Source organism: Salmo salar, chromosome 29 (genome assembly GCF_965601325.2).
Source record: "Salmo salar chromosome 29, fSalSal1, whole genome shotgun sequence".
In the NCBI taxonomy this organism is placed as follows: Eukaryota; Metazoa; Chordata; class Actinopteri; order Salmoniformes; family Salmonidae; genus Salmo; species Salmo salar.
This window is the reverse complement of record NC_138319.1, coordinates 14,461,404-14,474,861: the sequence shown is the minus strand read 5'-3', so window position 1 is coordinate 14,474,861 and position 13,458 is coordinate 14,461,404. Positions and strand designations below refer to the sequence as shown.

Below are 13,458 nucleotides of genomic sequence, written 5' to 3'. Positions count from 1 at the left end.
TTGCCCCCCCCACTCCCTCTTTTACGCCGCTGCTACTCTGTTATTATCTATGCATAATCACTTTAATAACTCTACCTACATGTACATATTACCTCGACTAACCGGTGCCCCCGCACATTGACTCTGTACCGGTAGCCCCTGTATATAGTCTCGCTACTGTTATTTTACTGCTGCTCTTTATATACTTGTTCCTTTTATTTCTTATTCATATTTTTTAAACTGCATTGTTGGTTCGGAGCTTGTAAGTAAGGTCTACACCTGTTGTATTCGGCGCATGTGACTAATAACATTTGATTTGATGCAATTATTAGCAGTAGTAGCATTGATGTTGTCTTTATGTTCCAGGTATTAAGCTTGGCCAGTACTCAGGTGGGCGACACGGTCGTGAGGAGAGGTCTGGTCCACTGTGTTCAGCTCTTCAAGCTCAACCTCAGCCGGACACGCATCACTGACCACGGTAAGATCCCATCATACAGTTGAATAAAGGGCGCACTTTGCAAAGATGGGACCATGAGCTCTCTAATACATCTCTATAGGTCCCACTCATTATCTTGCAACACTTCCATTGAAGTATTTAGAGGTGAAAACCTAATATACCTTATTTTTGTGTCCATTTCCCTCAGGACTGAAGTTCTTGAAGTGCATGTGTCTGACCCAGGTGAACCTGGACGGCTCGGGCGTGACCCTATCGGGCATCGCCAACCTGATCGCCTCCTGTCCCCACATCACCAGCATCCGGGCCAGCAACCCGCGAGCCATCCCCCCTGACCAGGTCTCCGACGACAACGACGGTGACAATCAGTAGGGGGATGAGTAGGGACCTCGCCCAGCCCTTTCTGATGAGGCTTGGGTCAGCTAGCTAGTAGCTTCCGCTGTGCTCGGCGGTATCAGCCCCATGTTTCTGCATCCAGCTGACAGGCTCAGCGTAGTCTGGGTGAAGAGAAACCCAGCTCTAACTGCACTGCTTCAACAGCGGCTAGTGGCACTACTCGCTCAATCACAAGTCCACCGTAATTGCTGTCAAAACCTTAGAAGGGTGCCTTCTTGTGCTTCTAAAGGTCTAGATGGGATCCCTGCTCCCTGTAGTTAATCACAACCCCCATTTAAAGTTATTACGATGAAGTCTCACATAAGTGTGCTATGTAGATCCCGGTGTAGGGTTCAGTTGTCCCTAAATGCAGATTTTGGGTCAGTTTTTTTGCATTTCTCCCAGTAATGGTTCAGTGTAGGATTGGGGGAGGGAAAGCTGATCCTAGATCTGTACCTAAGGGAAACTTCACTCCAGAGTGTAGATTCCCCCCCCCCCCTGGGCCTGGCAGAGGTATAGTATGCATGATGACCAATCTACATAAAGCAAAGGAACTATGATTAGGAATTGATCAGGGATATAACCTTCATATATCACAGCATGTTTTCACCCAGATTTTTCTGCCTGAATTCTCTAATGAATCAGTTAACACTACTGAGGTCTAACATTTAAGTCCAGTTCTACTTACTTCCTGTATTGTCAAAAAACTAAATGTTGGGGGTAGTTCAAGCTAAGGCAGGTTCTATCTACAGTTGAAGTCAGAAGTTTACATACACCTTAGTCAAATACATTTAAACTCAGTTTTTCACAATTCCTGACATTTAATCCTAGTAAAAATTCCCTGTTTTAGGTCAGTTAGGATCACCACTTTATTTTAAGAATGTAAAATGTCAGAATAATAGAGAGTGATTTATTTCAGTTTTTATTTCTTTCATCACATTCCCAGTGGGTCAGAAGTTTACATACACTCATTTAGTATTTGGTAGCATTGCCTTTAAATTGTTTAACTTAGGTCAAACGTTGTTTCGGGTAGCCTTCCACAAGCTTCGCATAATAAGTTGGGTGAATTTTGGCCCATTCCTCCTGTCGGAGCTGATGTAACTGAGTCAGGTTTGTAGGCCTCCTTGCTCACACACGCTTTTTCAGTTTTGCCCACAAATTTTCTATAGGATTGAGGTCAGGGCTTTGTGATGGCCACTCCAATACCTTGACTTTGTTGTATTTAAGCCATTATGCCACAACATTGGAAGTATGCTTAGGGTCATTGTCCATTTGGAAGACCCATTTGCGACCAAGAGTTAACTTCCTGACTTATGACTCAAATGATGTCAATTAGCCTATCAGAAGCCATGACATTTTCTGGAATTTTCCAAGCTGTTTAAGGCACAGTCAACTTAGTGTATGTAAACTTCTGACCCACTGGCATTGTGATACAGTGAATTAATCTGTCTTTAAACAACTGTTGGAAAAATGACTTGTCATGCACAAAGTAGATGTCCTAATCGACTTACCAAAACATTTGTGGAGTGGTTAGAAAACGAGTTTTAATGACTCCAACCTAAGTGTATGTAAACTTCTGACTTCAACCGTACTAACATTTGATTAGCCAGCAACTGGAAAGCTAAGCATTGTTGGTGGTTGTGGAGAGGTTGACTTCTCAAAGCAAATAGTGGGCCATGATTTGGGTTGCATATTGAGTGGTTGGGTTCAACAGCAGGAATCCAAAGCATCTCCGTTCATAATGAATATAGTTTTGCTTCTCATGTTATGTTTACACAGATGTAAAATACAGTTTATTTTCTCAAAATGGTTTAGATAAGTGCACTGTATTCCCTACATTGTCAAAGGAAAATGCAGAATTAAAAGCTGCATTTTGGAAGATGTTTCATTTGTTCAAAGACCCCAAAATATCAGACAGTAAGTATTCAATTGTCAATTCAGTAATTTATTCAGACAAATCGTTATTGCAATACGTTAAATAAAAATAAGGCATAATTAATGCTCTTTTGCACAAATGACCTTCAAGCTGCTGCATTCATTTTTGGCTGTTACACTTATTAGAAAAAATCTAAAACTTTTTCTATGATGACGGCAGTAATATGGAATGCGTTCCATAATGCACTTTGAGGTGAATCAGCCAATCAGAGTGCAGCCTGAGCTGGAGGCAGGTGGGTGTAGGGTGAAGTTGCCCTTAGAGGCTGACTTTGGGTCAGTTTTGCATTTTCCCCACTAATGGTTAGGATTTGGGGAGGGAAGCTGATCCTAGATCTGTGCCTGGAGGAAACTTCCCGCCGGAGCACTGAGGACTACTGTTCCACCACACAAGCATTTGGAGGCCAAATCCATTATGGGTTTACTGGCTCAGATTGCAGGGGCTCTAGATGTCATGCGCTTGCTTGTCAATCTTCGATTTCAAGTGTTCCTTGTATGCCAGGATGTCCCTGTTCCATTTGGTGATGGTTTGCTTTTCACATACCCAGATCTCCTGAGCCACCTGGGGAAAAAAAAAAAAAAAAATTGGTGTCGCAATGAACAAACCTCAATTGAAAACATGTTCCCTTTCTCTCCAATTCTATCCATATTGTATCTCGGAAACCCAAGTGCTCGATTAGGTTCTGGGGGAAGATTTATGAGAAAAGTTACTGGCGAAGTTTCCATTTAGGGGGGTTGGAGACTATCAACCAAAGCATGGGCAAAAAAATCCCCTCCCTTTCTGAAATTGAAAAGATGTGCACACCTGCGCAATCTTGATTTGTACAAATGATCACGTCGTCGCATCAGTCTGTTGACAGACACTACGATGCCATCCTATGTTACATGTGTCTGTCCATGAGAGATTATCCATGTTGTAACTACCTAGCGCGGTCTAAGACTTAAGTGATGTGAAGTATAGATGTGGGACCGGTCAGGGAAGATATAATGGTGGTACCTGCTGGATGAGTCTGAAGTCGTGGCTGACCAGCATCATGCCGCCCTCGTAGTCGTTGATGGCATCAGCCAGGGCGTCAATGGTCTCGATGTCCAGGTGATTGGTGGGCTCGTCCAGGAAGAGCATGTGGGGGTTCTGCCAGGCCAGCCAGGCGAAGCACACCCGACACTTCTGGCCGTCCGACAGGTTCCTGATCGGACTCACCTAGGGGAGAGAGAGGACAGAGTAAGGACCATGAAGGAGTGCAAGTGCTTCCATGCTCTTGAAGAACTATCAAATCCCACCAGTAAGTACCCACCAGAAGACACCACAGGTTAACGCTACAATGATTGTGGAGGATTAAAAGACACAGGGTTTGACAGGAACAGGTATTCCGAACAAACACGGGAAAAGCTTTCAAAGTCACTATTCCTGTACTATCAATGACGACGGTACAATCATGCGAAAGTCGTTTCTATACCAGGTGACCAATCTAATTCGATCAATGCTTCTCCAAGGGATCCTGGGCCCGGACCGAGCTCTGCGGTCTCACCTGTTGTTTTCCTGTGAGGCCGTAGCGGCCGATGATCTTCCTCATCTCCTCCTTCTCCTTGATCTCTGGGTAGCACTTCATCATGTACTCCAGAGGAGACAGGTCCAGCTCCAGCTGCTCTGTCAGATGCTGCAGAGAGATAACACCATACAGGTATATTAGATACATTCAGATGCACTTTAACAAGCGTACGTGCTGACCCAGTACAGGCGTGAAGGACAAAAGGCATTTAGGTCGTCGGCCAGAGACACACGAACGCACTTGAAATGTATCTATTGTCTGTTTTTGGTCTAAAAAGTTAAGTCAAGTATTTTCAAAATAAGCTTCGTACGTAAAAAGGCGGACAGTGGGATTTTAGATGGACAATCTCTTGTCTATCATCCGACAAACGATAACTCCCATTTGAAAAACCATTGACTCAATCCCACATTTTCAGACACAAAATCCCAGTGTCAGCACCCATACATGCTGACCACACCGCCCGCGTTGCATGCATGAGCGTTGCAAAATAAATGTACACACGCATGTTACTCAATTTCATCCAAATTGCTCACGCGTCAACAAACGAGCATCTGCGTACCCAGGCGCTAAAATAGAACTTGGATCTATTTTTGACGTTTGATGCCCCGCCTCTCCCATATCATTGGTTTTTAGGAGCACGTGGGGGATTGAAAGATGAACTGAGGTCCACACGCCAGTCAAAGTTGGTTGCCACCGCCGTGTAAAGTCCACAGAAGAATAAGAAGGCTGAAGGAGAAGAGATTACTAGAAACTGAGTTTCCCCTTTTATCTGTGGATTAATTGTTGGAGAACACAATTTTATGTGACTCAAAATGGGTCAAAATTCTACGAAGATCCATAAAAAATTTCAGGTAAAATAACCCAATGTTTATCTCAGTAGAAATTAGCTAGCAACAGCAAGCTAGCTAGCTAAATGTACATGAATATTTCATGTTTCAACCTGTCCCCAAATTAATATATACAGAACAAAAATAAACGCAACATTCAACAATTAAGATTTTACTGAGTTACAGTTCATAGAAGGAAATCAGTCAATTGAAATAAATGCATTATGCCCTAATCTATGGATTTAACATGACTGGGCAGCCCCGCCAGTTGTGAGGCTGGTTTTGTGATTACTGCCAAATTCTCTAAAACGACATTGGAGGCAGCATATGGTAGAGAAATTAACATTAAATTCTCTGGCAACAGCTCTGGTGGACATTCCTGCAGTCTGTATGCCAATTGCATGCTCCCTCAAAAATTGAGACATCGGTGGCGTTGTGACACATAACTGCACATTTTAGAGTGGCCTTTTATTGTCCCCAGCACAAGGTGCACCTGTAATGATTATGCTGTTTAATCAGCTTCTTGATATGCCACACCTGTCCGGTGGATGGATTATCTTGGCAAAGGAGAAATGCTCACTAACAGGGATGTCAACAAATTTGTGCACAGAATTTTAGAGAAATAAGCTTTTGTCCGTATGGAAAATTTCTGGGACATTTTTATTTCAGCTCATGAAACATGGGACCAACACTTTACATGTTGCACTTATATTTTTGTTCAGTATAGTTGGTTCAGAGTTCATTTTGATATTTCAACCTGCCTGATCGCGTCTGTTGTGGATGGACAAAAATCAACACGCGGACGCACTCGCGTGTCCGGTCTAGTCAGCATATTATGCTCAAGCAGGTTTATGTCTCTGCAACCGGGCTATGGCGAGTTGAAGCATCCATGCATCAAATCAGAGTGTATTTATGCCTGTCAATCAAAACCCAGCAACCAGCATGGGATGGCCGTCTTTAGGAACCACCAGGCAATGTGTCATGTTCCTACGTCCTTTCTCCTACCTGGTGATATCGGCCAATCTTCACGTGAGAATGTTTCCTGATCATGCCGTCAGTGGGGAGCAGCTGGAGAGAAAGAGAGGTTTTACGGTATATGCCATACTGTCCTTACGAGATGGTAAAACAAAGAGTTGACTGAAATGGCACCACCTACCTCTCCCATCAGGAGTTTGAGGAGTGTAGACTTCCCTGCTCCGTTGGGCCCCACCAGAGCCACTCGCGTGTCCAGGTCAATGCCAAACTCCAGGTTCTTGTATATGTGTGGCTGGAGGATGAATCGGCAGATTTAGTGAATGAGGACAGAACACAAGAAACGAGCTCTGAGACGTCCAATTAAAAACCCGTTCATTTCTACTTACTGACCTGGTTGTCACTGTATTTGAAGCTAACGTTCTGAACCATGATAACAGGAGGGGGGATCTTTCCACAGGAAGGAAAATAAAACGACAGTGTCTATGAGAGGGAGAGAGATGATTACCACCACTGAAACACTAAAATTAGCCATAGCGTGAACAACCTATTATTTATTCCTAAGAGTATACACTACTTTGTTCACGAGTAAACCGTGAATGGCTTTTAGAAAGCAATGGATGTGATTCAGTCCAGTACATTAACATACTGAAAATGTTTCAGTGAGCCTCTTGCCTTGTCATCCACCACACGTTCAGTCAGCCCTGAGGCCACCATCTTCTGCAGCGTCTTCTCTTTGCTCTGGGCCTGTCGCGCCAGCTTGGCCGAGCCGTGACCAAACCTGGCAATGTAATTCTACACAGCGGGTAGAGAGAGACGGCGTCGGAGTAAAGCATCATGCCTTTTTAGCCTGGTTCCCACGATTGGCGCCTTTGTCAACTCCGTTGCTGTCCTTGACGCTCATTTGGCATGACGATGAGTGTCAAGGATAGCACAAACAGACCGGGACTTAGGCTATCATACTTTTACAGTACAGGGGAATAATATTTCCACGTGGGGGGTAGTATTAGTACTCTGCAGCGCCACAATGTGGCGTCGCCTACCTTCATGTGTGAGATCTGGTCCTGCTCCCAGTTGAAGCGTTTCATCTGGTTCTCTTCCAGCTCCTCCCTGGTCTTCACGTACTGGTCATAGTTACCCTTTCATTCGGAAAAATAGAATTTGCATGGTCATCCCACACCATTCGGTGAAGGAAAAGAACACACTGTCTCGCATGCATAATTAGCAACAGGCCATAACCCCCCCCCCCTTCTCCTCCCTTTATAAGGTGTGATGAGATCACAGTTGGCTGTGTCTACCCAGGATACTCTAGTGCAGGGTTTCTCAAACTTGGTCCTGGGCACAGGAGGTTGGGGAGGATAGGCTGGTGGTAATGTCTGGAGTGGAATCAGTGGAATGGTATCAAATACCTCAAACACATGGTTTGACGCCATTCCATTTGCGCCGTTCCAGCCATTATTATGAGCCGTCCTCCCCTCAGCAGCCTCCACTGGTCCTGCCCCCCGGTGCACGTTTTGGTTCTTGCTCTAGTTTTGGTTCTTGCTCTAGCATTACACAGCCGATTCTAATAATAATGCTCTACTGCACAATACATGGTTGCCTTCTAGGGGGTGACTCAATAGCCTGATGGAACGAGCATGATCGCTGCATTCACAATTCTTTTTCACTTCAATGTATGTGTATCTGTTGCCAGGTTTAATATGTTTAAGTATTTTAAAATGGTCAAATAAAAATCTATCAATTAACTAAAACAATGGTGAAAGGAGCAAACTGGCAGGTTCCACCAGGCTAGTGACTGAATGCCGCTTTGATAAACTGCTAAATAGTATTGTGGCGAAAGTGAATCGATCGCATCTGTTGACCAGGGGGTGAGTGAGCTCGCTGCTGTGTTCTTACCGTGAAGTATTTGAGCTTCTTCTGGTGCAGGTGGATGATGTTGGTGCAAACTCCGTTTAGGAAGTCTTGAGAGTGGGAGATGAGCACAAGGATTCGCCTGAACCTGACAAGGGATCGGGACGTTCAGCACATCTCAAATGCACGTGACTACTAAACTGATCGACATTGGCAGATGAAGCACACTCACGATGCGAGCTCCTCCTCCAGCCATACACAGGCGTCTAGGTCCAGGTGGTTGGTGGGCTCGTCCAGCAGCAACATGAAGGGCTTGATGAACAGAGCTCTAGGAGAATGAAGAGGGGAAAAAGAAAAGCATTTATTCCAGACATTTTTCTACTCATTATTGCAATGTAACTGTGAAGGTAATCTGAGATCTGACTGGGTAAGAAAACTGATGACTAGGTCATGTCCAGGCATATGCCACTAGTAATGAAACCTGTCTACTTCATTGCATAACAATCTGACACTACTTGCATTGGCTCAGGAAAAGGCTTAGTCATGAGTGTGAAACAAACCCTTTATATTTTTGGTGTGTTGGCTCTATCTCAGTAATAAATTGGGTAACGATGGCAGTATCCTCACAGTGTTCAGTAGAGGGAGCCAGAATATCATCACCGACAAAACCAACACTGTCAATTCGTTAAGGGATGTTGAGAAGGCGTAGAGACCAACTCAACTTGCAGTACAGTTCATTAATCGTAAAGCATCATGTTCGCTTTCCCACCTGGCCAGAGCCACACGCATCCTCCAGCCTCCGCTGAAGTCCTTGAGCTTCTTCTGCTGCATGGCGGCGCTGAAGCCTAGGCCGTGGAGGATCCTGGAGGCTCGCATCTCTGCCTTGTCTGCATCCAGCTCTTCCAGACGCTCGTACAACTCCATCAGCTTCTCACACTCAGCTACAGAGGGATGGTGGGGGCGAACATTTTCAGCTACATTGTTTATGAATAGATAACTATTGTGCACCTGGTTGTTTCCCGGGAGAAGACAACTAGGTGGTTTCGAACCATGTCCCAGTTACCTTTCATCATTTAAATGGAACTATTAGGTGGAGGTGCTTTGTAAAATACAGTGCATTCGGAAAGTATTCAGACCCCTTGACCTTTTTCCACATTTTGTTACAGCCTTATTCTAAAATTGATTGAGAGAAAAAAAACTATCTACACACAATACTCCATAATGTCAAAGCAAAAATAGATTTTTAGAAATGTTTGCAAATGTATAAAATTTAAAAAATGAATCACATTTACATAAGTATTCAGACCCTTTACTCAGTACTTTGTTGAAGCACCATTGGCAGTGATTACAACCTCGAGTCTTCTTGGGTACGATGCTACAAGCTTGGCACATCTGTATTTGGGGAGTTTCTCCCATTTTTCTCTGCAGATTCTCTCAAGCTCTGTCAGGTTGGATGGGGAGCGTCGCTGCACAGCTATTTTCAGGTCTCTCAAGAGATGTTTGATCAGGTTCATGTTCAGGCTCTGTCTGGGACACTCAAGGACATTCAGAGACTTGTCCCGAAGCCACTCCTGCGTTGTCTTGGCTGTGTGCTTAGGGTTGTTGTCCTGTTGGAAGGTGAATCTTCGCTCTGGAGCAGATTTTCATCAAGGATCTCTCTGTACTTTGCTCTGTTCATCTTTCCCTTGAAACTGTCTAGACTCCCAGTCCCTGAAAAACATCTCCACAGTAAGATGCTGCCACCACCATGCTTCACCGTAGGGATGGTTTCCTCCAGATGTGACGCTTGGCATGCAGGCCAAAGAGTTCAATCTTGGCTTCATCAGACCTTTTGGCAAACTCCAAGCGGTCTGTCATGTGCCTTTTACTGAGGAATGGCTTCAGTCTGGCCACTACCATGAAGGCCTGATTGGTGGAGTGCTGCAAAGATGGGAGAACCTTCCAGAAGGACAACCATCTTCACAGAGGAACTCTAGAGCTCTGTCAGAGTGACCATCGGGTTCTTGGTCACCTCCCCCGATTGCTCAGTTTGGCCGGACAGCCAGCTCTAGGAAGAGTCTCTTAGTGGTTCCAAACTTCTTCCATTTAAGAATGATGGAGGCCACTGTGTTCTTGGGGACCTTCAACGCTGCAGACATTTTTTGGTACACTTCCCCAGATCTTTGTGCCTCGACACAAACCTGTCTTGGAGCTCTATGCACAATTTCTTCAACCTCATTGCTTGGTTTTTGCCCTGACATGCACTGTCAACTGTGGGACCTTATATAGACAGGTGTGTACCTTTCCAAATCATGGCCAATCAATTAAATTTACCACAGGTGAACACCAATAAAGTTGTAGAGACACCTCAAAGGATTATCAATGGAAACTGTATGAATCTGAGCTCAATTTCTAGTCTCATAGCAAAGGGTCTGAATTCTTATGTAAAGAAGGTATCTGTTTTTTATTTTTAATAAAGTTGAAAACATTTCTAAAAACCTGTTTTTGCTTTGTATTATGGGGCATTGTGGGTAGATTGAGGGGAGGGGGAGGGGGGGATATTTAATCCATTCTAGAATAAGGCTGTAACGTAACAAAATATGGAAAAAGTCAAGGGGTCTGAAAACTTTCCGAAGGCACTGTAGATACAGTATGTGTGTCACTCACAGTCCTCGGCTGCCAGCCGCTCTGCCTCCTTCTCCAGCTGGATCCTCTCCTCGTCCACCTCCATCACACACTGCAGGGCCGTCTTGTCACTGGGGGCCATTTCCCTGGTCAGGTGGTAGATGTCTATGTGCTCGGGGATGGGGATCTCGCGATGGCCGATGGCTGATAACAACATGGACTTTCCTGGCAGGAGGAAACGCCATACGTTAGCAGCGGGTTTCAAATACAATGCACACATCCACATTTAAGATCTACTTAAGCTGCAATGGTAACATGCAAATGGTGATCAAATGACACTTAATGAAGAGAGAAATGTGTCAGTGAGTGTCAGGTCACGCCAAAGAACACAGTGGAAAAAACACACACAGATGATGGCCTAACTCTGTTGCCTCTAAATAAATAAAAAATACTTTGAAAATCAATTTTTTTGAGTGCAGACCCTCTACAAATGAGAAATGCGTCAGTGAAAATCATTGAGGTTGTGGCACCTGGCGTAGGGCTACGCCCCTATGCGACGACTTATGGTGGTACTACCTACCTGTGCCGTTGAGGCCGAGGAGGCCGTAACGCCGTCCCGAGTTGAGCTCTAGGCTGGTGTCGGTCAGCAGCTCCTGACCGTGGAAGGTGAGCGACAGGCTGGCAATGTGCACGTCGGTGCTGTTGGGGTGGGACGCCAGCACCCCCGTCACCGCCCGCGCATCCAGCTTCTTCAGCTCAAACTCATCCAGCTCCTTGGTCAGGCTAGCCACCCCTGTCAATTACAATAGTCTGGTTGACTATATTAAGCCCAAGTAGAGTGTTAGCGTGAGGGTTAATGCTGTCAGACACCTTGGTTAATGGAAGCCATTGGAATAGTGCTGAAAGATATATTCCCAGCAGAGAAAGTGTCACAAGTTTAGCATAATTTATATTCAACCAACCAGTGGACATATTAATCCAAAACGGATTATATAATTGATAACTGTTCAGTGCATTTTCACTCCTCTCACCATTGCTGTCTGCTCCATTTTCCTGGCTCTCTGGCTGGTCGTTCTCCCCATTAAACTCATCAGTTTTCTTGGTACGCGCCTGGCGGGACTTCGCAGCTTCCTTCTTCTTCGCTGCCTTCTTCTTGGCAAGATCTGACGGCATTGCTCCGTCTGAACCCCGGACACCAACATCCAAAACAACAAGAGAGCAACAGAAATGGACTGCCGAGTACTTAGCTGTGGACGTTAGTGAATGGCAAGAAACATAGCAGCAATGTGTTGACTTGACGTTGAAATGTATCTAGATTTAGGAGGCATGCATTTAATTCCCAGGGACGGCAGGTAGCTTAGTGGTTAGAGCATTGGGACAGTTACCGAAAGGTTGCTGGATCGAATCCCCGAGCTGACAAGATTAAAAAAAAAAAAATGTAGTTCTGCACCTGAACAACGCCCACTGTTCCCCGGTAGGCCGTCATTGTAAATAAGAATGTGTTCTTAACTGACTTGCCTAGATAAATAAAAACAACCACTCCGTTTGAATTTTTTCAAACTCTGCGTCTTCTTCAGTCGGTCGAAGAATTTACCAAACCACTGAAGATGAAAATATGTGGTTTCCGACGAGGGGTTTATGGGATAGCTAGCAACTTGTAAACAATTACCCATTCCTATAAGTACTATTTTAATATGTTAAAAATACACATTGGTTGTTAAGACTGTGCATATGACTGTTGCCTACCGTTTTAGTTCATTGACGTTCGTATTTTATTATAATTATTAGGTCGCTAGCAAACAGCCTAGCTCTTAGCTAGCTAGCTGCTCTGTAAGCTACCTTGACTTGCTAGAATGTTATAGAAACAAGTTGAAGAAAAAGTAACAAAACATGTTTTATTTTCTACTGAAACAATAGTTTTTTTCTGTCTTGAATGAAAAGGTCATATTTTACAATCTCCCAAAATAAATGCGATCCATGACGAGAGACAACGCTCCCTACATGTATGTAGTGCTGTTCTTGTCTATTGATGTTATGTATTATGTCACGTTTTGTGTGGACCCCAGGAAGAGTACCTGCTAGTTTTGCAACAGTTAATGGTGATCCTAATAAATGTCACATAAAATGACGTTTTTATAAAAATAACTACTGATTTCAGCACCCAAATAGCCCGCAAGTAGTCGTCCCTAGTTACCACAGCCACAAAGTCAATTATGGCTAAACGCCTATTTGTAAAATGTATATTCTTGAATCTGATTCTAAACCTTAACCACACTGCTAACCTTATATTAATAACACCAAAAAGCTAGTATCCATGATTTTCTACGATATAGACCTTTTTTGACTTTGTGGCTGTGGTAACTAATGACAACCCGCAATTACACAGAATAATGGCATTTTAAGTGACATCAAGCACCAGTCCGCCCACATTAATCGTGGTTCAACTCCATCGTAAATCGTTGAGTTTAATCCGCTATGTCGCAGTTCACGTAAAAACCCACTAATGGTGGTGGCTAGCATGGCCTAGCCGGTTGCACTAGCGCAGCAAGCTATTAGGTTGCTTATGACATGGTAGCTGGTGAATCTAGCTAACTAATCGGCTACCATGAATATCAGACAAATGAAACTATGTGAAATTGCAATCAATAGCTAACATATATAGCTATAAGCTCGCTACTGACTGAGAGTGTTGCGCAAACTAGCCTAGCCTAACTCGCGTTGTTGCAACTCAACTGTCTATTTATCGCGCCAACTGTGCGAGTCACGACAATATATTTTATTCTTCCGTGTCTGACTTTCTTACCTTGATGACAGTCACACGAGTTTCGGCGGGCTTGATGTCACTGAACTATTTGATATTATTCTGCTAGCGACACTAACGATGACGTCACGTTCTATGTTTTTTGAATAAACC

General features: G+C 44.2%; 2 protein-coding genes and 1 non-coding gene across 4 annotated transcripts in view; 1 reads left to right on the top strand and 2 right to left on the bottom strand.

The window, feature by feature from the left end:
• LOC106590173 (uncharacterized) overlaps window positions 1-2,826 on the top strand; it is a 22,740-nt gene extending 19,914 nt beyond the window's left edge. For both annotated transcript variants that reach the window (XM_082970678.1, XM_082970679.1), the window contains exons 16-17: window positions 346-457; window positions 624-2,826. In XM_082970678.1, the coding sequence (XP_082826804.1) occupies window positions 346-457; window positions 624-805 (294 nt within the window). In that variant the 3' untranslated portion in view covers window positions 806-2,826. The remainder of the gene's footprint in view (window positions 1-345; window positions 458-623) is intronic.
• Window positions 2,733-13,458, bottom strand: LOC106590172 (ATP-binding cassette sub-family F member 2). Its single transcript, XM_014180856.3, has 15 exons — window positions 13,348-13,458; window positions 11,576-11,725; window positions 11,125-11,337; window positions 10,587-10,769; window positions 8,710-8,881; window positions 8,173-8,268; window positions 7,986-8,088; window positions 7,133-7,228; window positions 6,765-6,884; window positions 6,483-6,572; window positions 6,274-6,384; window positions 6,123-6,185; window positions 4,270-4,398; window positions 3,738-3,941; window positions 2,733-3,302 (listed from the first exon to the last, which is right to left on the bottom strand). The coding sequence occupies exons 2-15, from the start codon at window positions 11,715-11,717 to the stop codon at window positions 3,186-3,188; spliced, it is 1,839 nt and encodes a 612-aa protein (XP_014036331.1). The 5' UTR covers window positions 11,718-11,725; window positions 13,348-13,458; the 3' UTR covers window positions 2,733-3,185.
• LOC123731582 (small nucleolar RNA SNORD100) lies at window positions 8,525-8,607 on the bottom strand. The gene has a single exon (XR_006762790.2). It is a non-coding gene; the product is annotated as a small nucleolar RNA SNORD100 (small nucleolar RNA).